We start from the raw sequence: 18,120 nt of genomic DNA, 5'->3' as shown, positions 1-18,120 counted from the left end.
ATTATATCTACACTAAAAGGTCTACAGTCGTAATGGTTGACATAGTCCACAGTTCGACATGGAATACATAGACAGTAGAAAAGGCAGGGTCAAAAGGACGACACAAACAAGCCCCATTAGTGTACTGCGTTCCCTTGCATCGCTGCGCTCGGGACAGGTTACTATTCCCAATCGTAGTCCACGTGGATGGTGAAGTATGAAAAAGTTTTTTGGGAAAAAAAAAAATATGTCTACCTTCTGAACCTATCCCATGTGGGCCCCCCTCCTCTCTGCCGGACAGGTGAGTATAATTATGTGTGTGCAGGGTGCCCCCTCCACCCCAGTTATTATAGATATGCCAATGGTGCTGCACATATACCAGCCCATTAAGGCAGCTGATTTCTCCTTGGCCCTTCATAGACTGAGCAGAATTAGCCTCTGAAGTAGCTGGAACAGCTCTCGCGGCTAATTAAATCAGCCCCACTGTGCTAAAGTACATGGCATGCCAAATAATTATTTCTTAACCACTTAACGGACGATTTATTTCACCAAAAACCGCTCCGAAATTGTCTTTTTTTAATGAGTGTATTAGGTGAAGAACATGAATTTAACCCTATCTTAAATGATTTTAGTTAAAAATATATATATATATTTTTACCCCCCAAACATCGAAACATCGATCGGGAACATTACGACCATCGGAACATTGCGGCTTCATTTTGAAAGCCAGGACAGCCTGCAGGTATACAGGGGCGGCCTGGGGGTGGCTTGGGAGGGTTAATTTACACTCACCAGCGGCTGCAGTTGTCTGCAGCTGCTGGATGGGGGGATCCTGCCGTGCTGACTGATCAGCAGCACGGCAATCAGTAGGGAAGAGTGCAGGGAGCCTCTGACAGCAGCAGTGGAGGGAAGTTTCTCTTCCCTGCCGCTGCTAACACTCTCTATCTGACTGGTCGCATCCTGTGCGACCAGGTCAGATAGAGCACTTGCAGGTATGGTCGCATCTGATGCGACCATGCTAGGCAAGTGCTTAACGGTCAATCTTTTTAAAAAAAACAAACAAAACTTCGGACTGTGAGACTTCCACAAATCGGTTTTGTGTATTGTGCTTGGCATCAATTTCTCTGCAGTGGCCATGTTTGCCCATTCTATGCCAGTTACATAGTTATGATAGGGATGCCCGCGTGAATGTGAAACCATGGCTTCCAACCAATGCATCTGTACCTGTGATCTTTTGTAATATAAAAAGAATCAGTAAAAATACAACTCTCCGGGTGCTAATATAAAATAAACAGCCAAAATGTAATAGAAGGCGAGATTTTGTCGATTTAAGAAAAAATAAGAATTTACTTACCGATAATTCTATTTCTCGTAGTCCGTAGTGGATGCTGGGGACTCCGTAAGGACCATGGGGATTAGCGGCTCCGCAGGAGACTGGGCACATCTAAAGAAAGCTTTAGGACTAGCTGGTGTGCTCCTCCCCCTATGACCCTCCTCCAAGCCTCAGTTAGGATACTGTGCCCGGACGAGCGTACACAATAAGGAAGGATCTTGAATCCCGGGTAAGACTCATACCAGCCACACCTATCACACCGTATAACTTGTGATCTGAACCCAGTTAACAGCATGATAACAGAGGAGCCTCTAGAAAAGATGGCTCACTACAGCAATAACCCGATCTTTTTGGTAACAATAACTATGTACCAGTATTTCAGACAATCCGCACTTGGGATGGGCGCCCAGCATCCACTACGGACTACGAGAAATAGAATTATCGGTAAGTAAATTCTTATTTTCTCTAACGTCCTAAGTGGATGCTGGGGACTCCGTAAGGACCATGGGGATTATACCAAAGCTCCCAAATGGGCGGGAGAGTGCGGATGACTCTGCAGCACCAATTGAGAGAAACTCCAGGTCCTCCTCAGCCAGGGTATCAATTTTGTAGAATTTTACAAACGTATTTGCTCCTGACCAAGTAGCTGCTCGGCAAAGTTGTAAAGCCGAGACCCCTCGGGCAACCGCCCAAGATGAGCCCACCTTCCTTGTGGAGTGGGCATTTACAGATTTTTTGGCTGTGGCAGGCCTGCCACAGAATGTGCAAGCTGAATTGTACTACAAATCCAACGAGCAATAGTCTGCTTAGAAGCAGGAGCACCCAGCTTGTTGGGTGCATACAGGATAAACAGCGAGTCAGTTTTCCTGACTCCAGCCGTCCTGGATATTTTCAGGGCCCTGACCACATCTAGCAACTTGGAGTCCTCCAAGTCCCTAGTAGCCGCAGGCACCACAATAGGTTGGTTCAGGTGAAACGCTGAAACCACCTTAGGGAGAAACTGAGGACGAGTCCTCAATTCCCCCTGTCCGAATGGAAAATCAGATAAGGGCTTTTACAGGATAAAGCCGCCAATTCTGACACGCGCCTGGCCCCGGCCAGGGCCAACAGCATGACCACTTTCCATGTGAGATATTTTAACTCCACAGATTTAAGTGGTTCAACCCAATGTGACTTTTGGAAACCAAAACCTACATTGAGATCCCAAAGTGCCACTGGAGGCACAAAAGGAGGCTGTATATGCAGTACCCCTTTTACAAACGTCTGAACTTCAGGGACTGAAGCTAGTTCTTTTTGGAAGAAAATTGACAGGGCCGAAATTTGAACCTTAATGGACCCCAATTTCAGGCCCATAGACACTCCTGTTTGCAGGAAATGTAGGAATCGACCCAGTTGAATTTCCTCCGTCGGGCCTTACTGGCCTCGCACCACGCAACATATTTTCGCCAAATGCGGTGATAATGTTTTGCGGTTACATCCTTCCTGGCTTTGATCAGGATAGGGATGACTTCATCCGGAATGCCTTTTTTCCTTCAGGATCCGGCGTTCAACCGCCATGCCGTCAAACGCAGCCACGGTAAGTCTTGGAACAGACAGGGTCCATGCTGGAGCAGGTCCCTTCTTAGAGGTAGAGGCCACGGATCCTCCGTGAGCATCTCTTGAAGTTCCGGTTACCAATTCCTTCTTGGCCAATTCGGAGCCACGAATATAGTGCTTACTCCTCTCCATCTTATCAATCTCAGTACCTTGGGTATGAGAGGTAGAGGAGGGAACACATACACTGACTGGTACATCCACGGTGTTACCAGAGCGTCTACAGCTATTGCCTGAGGGTCCCTTGACCTGGCGCAATACCTGTCGAGTTTTTCCCAACGGTTTATAATCATGTGGAAGACTTCTGGGTGAAGTCCCCACTCTCCCGGGTGGAGGTCGTGTTGAGGAAGTCTGCTTCCCAGTTGTCCACTCCCGGAATGAATACTGCTGACAGTGCTATCACATGGTTTTCCGCCCAGCGAAAAATCCTTGCAGCTTCTGCCATTGACTGCTTCTTGTGCCACCCTTGTTTGTTTACGTGGGTGACTGCCGTGATGTTGTCCGACTGGATCAACACCGGCTGACCTTGAAGCAGAGGTCTTGCTAAGCTTAGAGCATTGTAAATGGCCCTTAGCTTTAGGATATTTATGTGAAGTGACGTCTCCAGGCTAGACTATAAGCCCTGGATATTCCTTCCCTGTGTGACTGCTCCCCAGCCTCGCAGGCTGGCATCCGTGGTCACCAGGACCCAGTCCTGAATGCCGAATCTGCGGCCCTCTAGAAGATGAGCACTCTGCAACCACCACAGGAGGGACACCCTTGTCCTTGGTGACAGGGTTATCCGCTGATGCATCTGAAGATGCGACCCGGACCATTTGTCCAGCAGGTCCCACTGGAAAGTTCTTGCGTGGAATCTGCCGAATGGGATTGCTTCGTAGGAAGCCACCATTATACCCAGAACCCTTGTGCATTGATGCACTGAGACTTGGCTCGGTTTTAGGAGGTTCCTGACTATCTCGGATAACTCCCTGGCTTTCTCCTCCGGGAGAAACACCTTTTTCTGGACTGTGTCCAGGATCATCCCTAGGAACAGAAGACAAGTCGTCGGAACCAGCTGCAATTTTGGAATATTGAGAATCCAATCGTGCTGCCGCAACACTACCTGAGATAGTGCTACACCGACCTCCAACTGTTCCCTGGATCTTACCCTTATCAGGGAATCGTCCAAGTAAGGGATAACTAATATTCCCTTCCTTCGAAAGAATATCATCATTTCGGCCATTACCTTGGTAAAGACCCGGGGTGCCGTGGACCATCCATACGGCAGCGTCTGAACTGATAGTGACAGTTCTGTACCATAAACCTGAGGTACCCTTGATGAGAAGGGTACATTTTTTACATGAAGGTAAGCATCCTTGATGTCCCGAGACATCATGTAGTCCCCTTCTTCCAGGTTCGCAATCACTGCTCTAAGTGACTCAATCTTGAATTTGAACCTCTGTATGTAAGTGTTCAAAGATTTTAGATTTATAATCGGTCTCACCAAGCCGTCCGGCTTTGGTACCACAACAGTGTGGAATAATACCCCGTTCCCTGTTGCAGGAGGGGTACCTTGATTATCACCTGCTGGGAATACAGCTTGTGAATGGCTTCCAAAACTATCTCCCTGTCAGAAGGAGACATCGGTAAAGCCGACTTTAGGAAACGGCGAGGGGGAGACGTCTCGAATTCTAATTTGTACCCCTGAGTATCACCTGAAGGATCCAGGGGTCTACTTGCGAGTGAGCCCACTGCGCGCTGAAATTCATTGAGACGGGCCCCCCACCGTGCCTGATTCTGCTTGTAAAGCCCCAGCGTCATACTGAGGGCTTGGCAGAGGCGGGAGAGGGTTTCTGTTCCTGGGAACTGGCTGATTTCTGCAGCCTTTTTTCTCTCCCTCTGTCACGGGGCAGAAAAGAGGAACCTTTTGCCCGCTTGTCCACGAAAAGACTGCGCCTGATAATACGGCGTCTTCTCATGATGAGAGGCGACCTGGGGTACAAACGTGGATTTCCCAGCTGTTGCCGTGGCCACCAGGTCTGAAAGACCGACCCCCAAATAACTCCTCCCCTTAATAAGGCAATATTTCCAAATGCCGTTTGGAATACGCATCACCTGACCACTGACGTGTCCATAACCCTCTACTGGTAGAAATGGACAACGTACTTAGACTTGATGCCAGTCGGCAAATATTCCGCTGTGCATCACGCATATATAGAAATGCATCTTTAAAATGCTCTATAGGCAATAATATACTGTCCCTATCTAAGGTAACAATATTTTCAGTCAGGGAATCCGACCACGCCAACCCAGCACTGCACATCCAGGCTGAGGCGATTGCTGGTCGCAGTATAACACCAGTATGTGTGTAATACATTTTAGGATATCCTCCTGCTTTCTATCAGCAGGATCCTTAAGGGCGGCCATCTCAGGAGAGGGTAGAGCCCTTGTTCTTACCAGCGTGTGAGCGCTTTATCCACCCTAGGGGGTGTTTCCCAACGCACCCTAACCTCTGGCGGGAAAGGATATAATGCCAATAACATTTTTATCAGTTGTTATCGGGGGAAACCCACGCATCATCACACACCTCATTTAATTTCTCAGATTCAGGAAAACTACAGGTAGTTTTTCCTCACCGAACATAATACCCCTTTTTGGTGGTACTCGTATTATCAGAAATGTGTAAAACATTTTTCATTGCCTCAATCATGTAACGTGTGGCCCTACTGGAAGTCACATTTGTCTCTTCACCGTCGACACTGGAGTCAGTATCCGTGTCGGTGTCTATATCTGCCATCTGAGGTAACGGGCGCTTTAGAGCCCCTGACGGCCTATGAGATGTCTGGACAGGCACAAGCTGAGTAGCCGGCTGTCTCATGTCAACCACTGTCTTTTATACAGAGCTGACACTGTCACGTAATTCTTCCAACAGTTCATCCACTCAGGTGTCGACCCCCTAGGGGGTGACATCACTATTACAGGCAATCTGCTCCGTCTCCACATCATTTTTCTCCTCATACATGTCGACACCAACGTACCGACATACAGCACACACACAGGGAATGCTCTGATAGAGGACAGGACCCCACTAGCCCTTTGGGGAGACAGAGGGAGAGTTTGCCAGCACACACCAGAGCGCTATATATATACAGGGATAACCTTATATAAGTGTTTTTCCCCTTATAGCTGCTGTATTGTTTATACTGCGCCTAATTAGTGCCCCCCTCTCTTTATTTAACCCTTTCTGTAGTGTAGTGACTGCAGGGGAGAGACAGGGAGCTTCCCTCCAACGAAGCTGTGAGGGAAAATGGCGCCAGTGTGCTGAGGAGATAGGCTCCGCCCCCTTATCGGCGGCCTTATCTCCCGTTTTTTGTGTATTTTTGGCATGGGTTAAATGCATCCATATAGCCCAGGAGCTATATGTGATGCATCTTTTGCCATTTAAGGTATTTTTATTGCGTCTCAGGGCGCCCCCACCCAGCGCCCTGCACCCTCAGTGACCGGAGTGTGAAGTGTGCTGAGAGCAATGGCGCACAGCTGCGGTGCTGTGCGCTACCTTTTTGAAGACAGGACGTCTTCTGCCGCCGATTTTCCGTATCTCTTCAGGCTTCTGGCTCTGTAAGGGGGCCGGCGGCGCGGCTCTGGGACCCATCCATGCTGGGCCTGTGATCGTCCCTCTGGAGCTAATGTCCAGTAGCCTAAGAAGCCCAATCCACTCTGCACGCAGGTGAGTTCGCTTCTTCTCCCCTTAGTCCCTCGATGCAGTGAGCCTGTTGCCAGCAGGACTCACTGAAAATAAAAAACCTAAAACTAACTTTTCGCTAAGCAGCTCAGGAGAGCCACCTAGTGTGCACCCTTCTCGTTCGGGCACAGAAATCTAACTGAGGCTTGGAGGAGGGTCATAGGGGGAGGAGCCAGTGCACACCAGCTAGTCCTAAAGCTTTCTTTAGATGTGCCCAGTCTCCTGCGGAGCCGCTAATCCCCATGGTCCTTACGGAGTCCCCAGCATCCACTTAGGACGTTAGAGAAACTATGTAAAATGGCTATTCTGTACAACTGAAAACCAGGTTGGTTAAACTATATATATATATATATATATATATATATATATGTGTACAAAAGAAGCTAATAGCGCCACAAAAACAGTATCTAATTTTGTAAACAACAGTATAGGAAAAATATGTATATATGCTCTGAGACAAATATCAGAACAACACCTGATGGACACTCCCTTATGCAATTTAGGGCGTCAGCTTTGGTACCTCAAAGAAAATTGTAAGCACTGGTATATATGCCTACTAAAAAAATGGTGCGGGGGGTGGGATGAGGTATTACAAGCGACCGAGGTGTCTGATCAATGATTAAGTACAACAGGTACTAATAAATAATAAAATTTAATATTTAGGAGTACAAAGCACTAAAAAAAGGGGGGAGGAGTAACATGCAATAAAATGTAAAAATCGCTGGATTGGTACAAAAAAGAAGTAAAAAGGGGAGGGGGTTTATGCTAAAAAATACATCAGGGTACATATATCAAAATTCATAAAAGTACATAATAACACTAAAATAAAAAAAAAAATTTTTTTTTTTTTTTTTGCTATATTAAAAAAAAAAAAAAAAAATCTTTTAAAATCAAAAATGCATACGATAAAATACAGTAAAAGGTGAGGAGAAGTAGCTTATCTTTTATAAGTTTGAGATGTGATCAGAAAGTCACCCAACGCGTTTCGTCCCTCATGGACTTCATCAAAGGGTAATGCAGAGCTAGAGACTGAACCTATTTATACCTTGAGACTGAGGGAAGTGATGCTGACGTCACTTCCTGTTTAGTTAATTGGTAACAACATGTTTGTAGTAAAAAATACAATTCTGTGCGGGTAAAAATGGAGAGGATAACATGGAGACCATGGCCAGTATATTTACTTATAGAAACGAGACCTAGATAAGGTTAAAAACATCCAAAGTCTGTGTGATAGTTCACTTCCGGTCCGGAGTCAGTGGATGATAATATCCGCCTCCCGTCTGTCCCACTTCCGCCCCGCTTCCGGCGGCCTAGAGATGCTTCTGCGCATGCGCCCGGTGGTCGCGGACGTAATGAATGCATTTACTGGATTTGCTTCTTAGTTGGAGCGGCGGCCATCTTTTTGGTTAGTTATGTGCATACGTCACAGTGCTTCCGTGGAGCGGAGTTCTGTTAATTGCCTTCAAGGAAAGGCATGAGTGCGTCCATGGAGGCGGTGTGACTCCCCATAGGGTACATGAAACGAAAAAGAAATATTTAGTTCAGAGGGCAAAAACGGAGAACAAGGGGAATATATGAGATATATATATGGGCAGAAATGGCTGGAGCATATTAATAAGGGGTAAAAGTGGAAATGATCGGAAAATGAGAACAAATACAAAACACTTTTTCCATGAATGTTTTTTTTTTTTAAAAACGGTGGAAGATAAATAAAATGAGAATATATAAATATATAAGTATAAAAATATATATAAAAACAAAAATGTAATAATGAGAATTATTATAGGCGCAAATTGAACAACGCATGATTATAAATGGAATATGAATGTAATTACGAGCTTAGTGGCTGGAAGGTGAAGAGGAAGGATAATATAGTGGAACTAGCGGCGTGAGGGGAGGAGGGGCAGTAAGGGTGGGGGAGGGGAGAAGAATTGATACCTTCGGGAAGTAGGTGAATTACTGGTGTAAGTGAATAGGTAATACCATTAGGAAGGTATCTTGCAAGGGTAATATGTCTTGCAGGGGTGGTAATTGGTTCATACATGCTATGGATCAAATGCAATCATAAGTAATCTAATGAGAGTTTGTCAGAAGTTTCCCCTGTTTTGCCTGTATGATTACAACACCCGGTATCCCAAGGGGGTCTCCCATCCTTGTACTGACCGGGCCCATCCTTGCTTAGCTTCCAAGATCGGACGTTGTTGGGCGTCCCCAAGGAGGTATGGTTGTAATATTTATGGCTAGGTTGGAAACATTATCCTCTCGATTCATATGATAGTAATATTTGTCCAGTATGACTAGGAAGAGTGAAAGGCAGGAAATAGCATAGTGGGATAAGAGATGTGAGGGCTTAACAATAGAGAGGGTGGAACTTATAAATGGCACATATAAATAAGTATCAAGTGTGATTATCCCGTCACTGAGGCAAGCTCATGACCAGGTGAACACCCCTTCGAGTTTTAATCCATACGACATAATGTGCCCCACCAAAGAGGTGATATACTCGTGGATGTGAAGAAAAAGATGAGCATAAGGGTAGAGAGTAGCTTATTCATAAAAAAGGTGCTATCTCGTACCCTTCGTTGAAACCATCCGGATGGAGAGTATTGAGTTCGTATATCCAATACATTTCTCTCCTGGAAAGGAGATTTGAAAGGTCTCCACCTCTGGCTCCCAATGCTACTAGTTCAATGCCTTTATATGTTAATGTCTCTGGATCCGAGTTATGGAAAAGGTGGAAATGTTTGGAAACTGCATGTGTGAGGACTTTATTCTTGATATTTCTAACATGTTCCTGGATACGTATTTTGAGGGGTCTTTTAGTTTTTCCTATATACTTCAGTTTACATGGACACTCCAGAAGGTAGATTACTGACATGGTGTTGCAATTGATGAATTGTTTGATCTGATACTCTTTCTGGGTTTGAGTATTTTGAAAGAATCTTCTGTTTGGGTGGAGGTATTTACATATGTTGCATCTCCCGCATTTGAAGCTTCCTTTGCATTTTGGCATTATGCTAGTAGCTGGTGGATTCTTCAACATGCTAGGAGCTAGTGTGTCTTTGAGACTCCGAGACTTGCGGAAGACCATTTGTGGCTCTTTGGTGAGGTAGTTCTTCAGTATAGGGTCCATAAGGAGTATATTCCAATGTTTCTTGAGGACATTCTTAATGAAATTCTCGTGTCGACTGTATGTTGTGATGAATTTAACTGTGTCTTCCTTAACGTTCTTGGATTTATACTTGAGAAGATCCGTTCTTTTTGCAGCTTTAGCCTTAAGAGTGGCTTCTTCCAAAAGTCGGATCGGGTACCCTTTGTCTTTGAATCTTCCTTTATACACTTCAAGTTGTTGATCCCTGTCTTCCGTCTTCTTACAGTTCCGTGTTATTCTTGTGAATTGGGATAAGGGGGTGTTATCTTTCCATTGTTTGCGGTGATTGCTCTTGTAATGAACGTAACTATTCATATCTACCTTTTTTATGAAGTTGCTAGTGATAATTTCTTCTCCTGAGTGTGTTAAAATCAGGTCTAAAAATTCAATCCGTTCAGTATCCATATTAGCAGTAAACTTAAGGTTCATGGTATTATTAGAAATGTACGTTAAAAATTCATTAAAACTTGACTGGTCGCCTTCCCATACTAAAATGATGTCATCTATGTATCTTTTGTAAAAAATGATGTTTCGTTGGTATGGGTGATTGTTGAAGATGAATTCCTTTTCCCACTGACCCATGAACACGTTTGCAAAACTGGGTGCAAAAATTGTGCCCATGGCTGTTCCGCATATTTGAAGATAAAATACGTCTAAAAAGGTAAAATAATTGTGTTTGAGTATAAAATTCATGAGCTCACATAAAAACAGTCTGTGATCTTCTGTAATTTCGGGATCCGAAGAAAGAACATTGTTACAGGCCTCAATACCCTTAGCATGCTCTATGCAGGTGTAAAGGGACTGTACATCTATTGTGGCCCACCTATATGTGTCCTTCCATTGTAATGTTTCCAAGAGGTTCAGGACAGATGTGGTATCTTTCAGGAAGGCCGGTAGTTCCATTACATACTTCCTCAGGAATATATCCACGTACTCCGATAGGTGTGAGGTCAAAGAGTCAATACCAGCCACAATTGGTCTGCCGGGAGGTTTGTCCATAGACTTATGTATTTTCGGGAGAAAATAAAATATGGGGGTAGTGGGGTTGGAATTAAGGAGATATTGATATTCATCCTTCGTGAGTATCTCCTTTCTGAAGGCTTTCAGAAGCATTTCCCTCAGATCTTCCACAAATTGGTCTTTCGGATCACAAGACAATGGCACGTATGATGTCTGATCACCTAGTAGTCTGAGTGCTTCAGTGACGTATGCTTCTCTGTCCATAATGACCAACCCCCCCCCTTTGTCAGCAGGTTTTATAACCAAGTTGTGGTTTTCTTGTAATAGTTTAATTGCTTCCGTCTCCCTGTTGGAGAGATTCTTCTCCTTTATAGATGGAATGTTGGCATCACACAGATCCTTTTTAACCAGTTCATAAAAAAGGCCCACATTGTGACCTTTTGATTCCAAAGGGTAGAATTTTGATGTGGGTTTCAAACCTGATTTCGATTGTTCATAGTTCTGTATCACCGCATCTTCTTTTTTCAGAAAATGTCTTTTAAGGGTGATTTTTCTTATGAATTTATTCAGATCGATAAAAACTTCAAATTTATTCATACCCTTTGTAGGTGCAAATGAAAGGCCTTTATTAAGCAGTGTAGTCTCATGATTGTACTTAATCATTGATCAGACACCTCGGTCGCTTGTAATACCTCATCCCACCCCCCGCACCATTTTTTTAGTAGGCATATATACCAGTGCTTACAATTTTCTTTGAGGTACCAAAGCTGACGCCCTAAATTGCATAAGGGAGTGTCCATCAGGTGTTGTTCTGATATTTGTCTCAGAGCATATATACATATTTTTCCTATACTGTTGTTTACAAAATTAGATACTGTTTTTGTGGCGCTATTAGCTTCTTTTGTACACACCTGTTTCTTTGGTATCATTGCTTCCAGCTGCCTGGAGTAAACCAGTATTGAACACAGTATGTTTGGAATAAATGAACGCACTAATAAAAGGAGTAACCTCTGCCAAAAGATTTTCAATGAGACTGTTACCCCCGAAATTGCACCCACCTCTAATGACTTGGATAGTATGTTTTGGAACATTGAGAGACTACTGACCAAGGAGGTTAAAGCATGGTGGGACATTAGGGGTTTGGAACATTATGTCAGTGTCAATAGAGTCCCTAGGGGGCTCAGGATTATGAAACAGCCCACCTTTGGGAAAGATAACCAAGAATTCGTACAAGAATGGGACAAAACACTACATAATTGTTCTATTTCTCTCATGAAACTATTGATCACGGAGAAAAAACGCATTATCTCAGACCTAGAATCTGACATTAAAGAGGCTGAGAATAAAATGGAAGTACATAAAGACAAGGAGGATTTCAGGATCAATGAAAAGGTGTTAAATAAAAAACTTGATCGCATTGAAGATGAAGTAATCAGAAACAAAGAAAAGAAATTTGCTAGAGACAGACACGATTACGAAAATAATATGATTAAGAATTGGAGCCGCTTCAGTGGAGGAGGCCATGCGGCTCCCCAAGGCAGAAGGGAATATTGGAAAACGGTTCCCAGGAAACACAATGGCCATATGAATAGAAACAAGGAGACCCAGGAATCTCACAATTTGGAAACCAGTAACAGATTCACTACACTACGCAGACTGGACTCCAACACTGAGGAGTCTTTTTTATCGAAAGGTACGAACCACTACCACCGAGACACTACAAAAACACCGGCAAGAACAAAGAACACGTCACCACGCAAAAGAAGACTGGAAGACGAAGAGGATGTCGGGGAGGCAGGAGGGTCAAGACTATACAAAAGACGAAATCTAGTATAGAACAACCCACACCCAAGGGCATCTTCAATCTGTCCAGCCATAATTTGACAAATCATGAGACTACACTGCTTAATAAAGGCCTTTCATTTGCACCTACAAAGGGTATGAATAAATTTGAAGTTTTTATCGATCTGAATAAATTCATAAGAAAAATCACCCTTAAAAGACATTTTCTGAAAAAAGAAGATGCGGTGATACAGAACTATGAACAATCGAAATCAGGTTTGAAACCCACATCAAAATTCTACCCTTTGGAATCAAAAGGTCACAATGTGGGCCTTTTTTATGAACTGGTTAAAAAGGATCTGTGTGATGCCAACATTCCATCTATAAAGGAGAAGAATCTCTCCAACAGGGAGACGGAAGCAATTAAACTATTACAAGAAAACCACAACTTGGTTATAAAACCTGCTGACAAAGGGGGGGGGGTTGGTCATTATGGACAGAGAAGCATTCGTCACTGAAGCACTCAGACTACTAGGTGATCAGACATCATACGTGCCATTGTCTTGTGATCCGAAAGACCAATTTGTGGAAGATCTGAGGGAAATGCTTCTGAAAGCCTTCAGAAAGGAGATACTCACGAAGGATGAATATCAATATCTCCTTAATTCCAACCCCACTACCCCCATATTTTATTTTCTCCCGAAAATACATAAGTCTATGGACAAACCTCCCGGCAGACCAATTGTGGCTGGTATTGACTCTTTGACCTCACACCTATCGGAGTACGTGGATATATTCCTGAGGAAGTATGTAATGGAACTACCGGCCTTCCTGAAAGATACCACATCTGTCCTGAACCTCTTGGAAACATTACAATGGAAGGACACATATAGGTGGGCCACAATAGATGTACAGTCCCTTTACACCTGCATAGAGCATGCTAAGGGTATTGAGGCCTGTAACAATGTTCTTTCTTCGGATCCCGAAATTACAGAAGATCACAGACTGTTTTTATGTGAGCTCATGAATTTTATACTCAAACACAATTATTTTACCTTTTTAGACGTATTTTATCTTCAAATATGCGGAACAGCCATGGGCACAATTTTTGCACCCAGTTTTGCAAACGTGTTCATGGGTCAGTGGGAAAAGGAATTCATCTTCAACAATCACCCATACCAACGAAACATCATTTTTTACAAAAGATACATAGATGACATCATTTTAGTATGGGAAGGCGACCAGTCAAGTTTTAATGAATTTTTAACGTACATTTCTAATAATACCATGAACCTTAAGTTTACTGCTAATATGGATACTGAACGGATTGAATTTTTAGACCTGATTTTAACACACTCAGGAGAAGAAATTATCACTAGCAACTTCATAAAAAAGGTAGATATGAATAGTTACGTTCATTACAAGAGCAATCACCGCAAACAATGGAAAGATAACACCCCCTTATCCCAATTCACAAGAATAACACGGAACTGTAAGAAGACGGAAGACAGGGATCAACAACTTGAAGTGTATAAAGGAAGATTCAAAGACAAAGGGTACCCGATCCGACTTTTGGAAGAAGCCACTCTTAAGGCTAAAGCTGCAAAAAGAACGGATCTTCTCAAGTATAAATCCAAGAACGTTAAGGAAGACACAGTTAAATTCATCACAACATACAGTCGACACGAGAATTTCATTAAGAATGTCCTCAAGAAACATTGGAATATACTCCTTATGGACCCTATACTGAAGAACTACCTCACCAAAGAGCCACAAATGGTCTTCCGCAAGTCTCGGAGTCTCAAAGACACACTAGCTCCTAGCATGTTGAAGAATCCACCAGATACTAGCATAATGCCAAAATGCAAAGGAAGCTTCAAATGCGGGAGATGCAACATATGTAAATACCTCCACCCAAACAGAAGATTCTTTCAAAATACTCAAACCCAGAAAGAGTATCAGATCAAACAATTCATCAATTGCAACACCATGTCAGTAATCTACCTTCTGGAGTGTCCATGTAAACTGAAGTATATAGGAAAAACTAAAAGACCCCTCAAAATACGTATCCAGGAACATGTTAGAAATATCAAGAATAAAGTCCTCACACATGCAGTTTCCAAACATTTCCACCTTTTCCATAACTCGGATCCAGAGACATTAACATATAAAGGCATTGAACTAGTAGCATTGGGAGCCAGAGGTGGAGACCTTTCAAATCTCCTTTCCAGGAGAGAAATGTATTGGATATACGAACTCAATACTCTCCATCCGGATGGTTTCAACGAAGGGTACGAGATAGCACCTTTTTTATGAATAAGCTACTCTCTACCCTTATGCTCATCTTTTTCTTCACATCCACGAGTATATCACCTCTTTGGTGGGGCACATTATGTCGTATGGATTAAAACTCGAAGGGGTGTTCACCTGGTCATGAGCTTGCCTCAGTGACGGGATAATCACACTTGATACTTATTTATATGTGCCATTTATAAGTTCCACCCTCTCTATTGTTAAGCCCTCACATCTCTTATCCCACTATGCTATTTCCTGCCTTTCACTCTTCCTAGTCATACTGGACAAATATTACTATCATATGAATCGAGAGGATAATGTTTCCAACCTAGCCATAAATATTACAACCATACCTCCTTGGGGACGCCCAACAACGTCCGATCTTGGAAGCTAAGCAAGGATGGGCCCGGTCAGTACAAGGATGGGAGACCCCCTTGGGATACCGGGTGTTGTAATCATACAGGCAAAACAGGGGAAACTTCTGACAAACTCTCATTAGATTACTTATGATTGCATTTGATCCATAGCATGTATGAACCAATTACCACCCCTGCAAGACATATTACCCTTGCAAGATACCTTCCTAATGGTATTACCTATTCACTTACACCAGTAATTCACCTACTTCCCGAAGGTATCAATTCTTCTCCCCTCCCCCACCCTTACTACCCCTCCTCCCCTCACGCCGCTAGTTCCACTATATTATCCTTCCTCTTCACCTTCCAGCCACTAAGCTCGTAATTACATTCATATTCCATTTATAATCATGCGTTGTTCAATTTGCGCCTATAATAATTCTCATTATTACATTTTTGTTTTTATATATATTTTTATACTTATATATTTAGATATTCTCATTTTATTTATCTTCCACCGTTTTTAAAAAAAAAAAAACATTCATGGAAAAAGTGTTTTGTATTTGTTCTCATTTTCCGATCATTTCCACTTTTACCCCTTATTAATATGCTCCAGCCATTTCTGCCCATATATATATCTCATATATTCCCCTTGTTCTCCGTTTTTGCCCTCTGAACTAAATATTTCTTTTTCGTTTCATGTACCCTATGGGGAGTCACACCGCCTCCATGGACGCACTCATGCCTTTCCTTGAAGGCAATTAACAGAACTCCGCTCCACGGAAGCACTGTGACGTATGCACATAACTAACCAAAAAGATGGCCGCCGCTCCAACTAAGAAGCAAATCCAGTAAATGCATTAATTACGTCCGCGACCACCGGGCGCATGCGCAGAAGCATCTCTAGGCCGCCGGAAGCGGGGCGGAAGTGGGGCAGACGGGAGGCGGATATTATCATCCACTGACTCCGGACCGGAAGTGAACTATCACACAGACTTTGGATGTTTTTAACCTTATCTAGGTCTCGTTTCTATAAGTAAATATACTGGCCATGGTCTCTATGTTATCCTCTCCATTTTTACCCGCACAGAATTGTATTTTTTACTACAAACATGTTGTTACCAATTAACTAAACAGGAAGTGACGTCAGCATCACTTCCCTCAGTCTCAAGGTATAAATAGGTTCAGTCTCTAGCTCTGCATTACCCTTTGATGAAGTCCATGAGGGACGAAACGCGTTGGGTGACTTTCTGATCACATCTCAAACTTATAAAAGATAAGCTACTTCTCCTCACCTTTTACTGTATTTTATCGTATGCATTTTTGATTTTAAAAGAATTTTTTTTTTTATATAACAAAAAAAAAAAAATTTTTTTATTTTTTATTTTAGTGTTATTATGTACTTTTATGAATTTTGATATATGTACCCTGATGTATTTTTTAGCATAAACCCCCTCCCCTTTTTACTTCTTTTTTGTACCAATCCAGCGATTTTTACATTTTATTGCATGTTACTCCTCCCCCCTTTTTTTAGTGCTTTGTACTCCTAAATATTAAATTTTATTATTTATTAGTACCTGTTGTACTTAATCATTGATCAGACACCTCGGTCGCTTGTAATACCTCATCCCACCCCCCGCACCATATATATATATATATATAAAAAAAATTATTTTTATTTTTTTTAAATTCGGTTTTAAAACTTGCTGCTCAATTGCTGAAATCTCCCCATCTATTACATTCGGGACATAAGCATTTACCACAATGGTGATCAGTGATGTGTCTGTAACACATGCTGCCCATTAACCATAAACGTTAAATTACAGACCATGAGCCTTGGCAGGTAGTAGAGACAACGTACCAGTCTGGGGAGTGCCATGCCAGTAACAGAACACACAAGTTTTACTGTCTGCCCGTAATGAATGTAACCATCACGCACAGTGAATTCCTCTCCTTCCGACTCTTCATCATCCACTAAAAGAAATGACACAGAAAAACTTTGCTGAGCAAATATGAAATTCAGCTGTACTTGAACTATTAGTATGAAAGGTTTTCCCACAGTCAGAAGACCAATTTAACGGCTTTCACAAAGTCTCCTTTACATCTGTCTAAATATCTTGCTCGTTATGCTGGGCCAACATGAACAGATAAAATGTGTGTCAGACTGACAGACATTCCGACACTCCGCATACTTTATATTGTGGCCATGGAGAGATCTCAAGTGTGTGGCTCACGAATTCTGGATTCCTCCCGTGGAAAGGAGACATTTCCCCACTCCTCCCCTGCGAAGGAGCAGGAGAAACATCTGCCGATGGGCAACAGTACACACACTGCCAGTAGTGGCAGACCAATTAACGGATTTATTGGATAATTCCACATGTGTGATCAAAGATCGGTCATACGGATACACAGTACAATTATCTGGCCAGCTAATTGTAGAATGTAAACCCAGCGTTAGCATTATATAGATTTCTCTGCACTGATACAATTGTATCTGCAACAGCTTATACCAGAGTGCTGAGGGGGAAAAAAAAGAATTTACATTAAAAATAACATTAATACTTCCTCTGACTTACAAAGATGGATGAAAAATGCTCCCCACTGTTGCGAACTGGCATGAAAGTTTCCACCTTCTACGTGCAAATATCTTGTACTAACCGTCTGAGATCGCAGCCGGTTAAATAGTGCCACTTTTGTCCCTGATGCAATACATACTGGAACAGATAAGAGATCTAAGTTAGGAAACACAAAAAACTTCCTTTACGATGCTACGGTGGCTGTCATACAAGACGCATGTCGCATTACTAGTCCCACAGAAACCTTGGTAGAGATCAATCCCCTCAATGTACACACTGCTTATGGAGTGCTATGGAATAGATGTAGTTCTTCATAGTGGGCGTTCAAGCTCCTTAATAACCATTACATTCTTTATCATTTAGTTTCACTAATA

At 42.8% G+C, this 18,120-nt stretch overlaps 1 protein-coding gene and 2 pseudogenes across 3 annotated transcripts in view; 1 reads left to right on the top strand and 2 right to left on the bottom strand.

Annotated features, from left to right (window-relative positions):
- Positions 1–18,120, bottom strand: part of RBPJ (recombination signal binding protein for immunoglobulin kappa J region) — a 258,611-nt gene that overhangs the window by 35,121 nt on the left and 205,370 nt on the right. For 2 of the 3 annotated variants that reach the window (XM_063922124.1, XM_063922145.1), the window contains exons 6-7: positions 17,747–17,902; positions 17,032–17,144 (exon numbers count right to left, since the gene is read on the bottom strand). In XM_063922124.1, coding sequence (XP_063778194.1) covers positions 17,032–17,144; positions 17,747–17,902 — 269 coding nt within the window. The remainder of the gene's footprint in view (positions 1–17,031; positions 17,145–17,746; positions 17,903–18,120) is intronic. The other variant, XM_063922134.1, reaches the window with a different exon arrangement.
- LOC134946921 (5S ribosomal RNA) lies at positions 8,741–8,859 on the bottom strand (annotated as a pseudogene).
- On the top strand, positions 15,154–15,272 carry LOC134946910 (5S ribosomal RNA; annotated as a pseudogene).

This window comes from Pseudophryne corroboree, chromosome 1 (genome assembly GCF_028390025.1).
Source record: "Pseudophryne corroboree isolate aPseCor3 chromosome 1, aPseCor3.hap2, whole genome shotgun sequence".
Taxonomy (NCBI): Eukaryota; Metazoa; Chordata; class Amphibia; order Anura; family Myobatrachidae; genus Pseudophryne; species Pseudophryne corroboree.
Note: the sequence above shows the minus strand (reverse complement) of the source record. Positions and strands in the feature narration are given on the sequence as shown.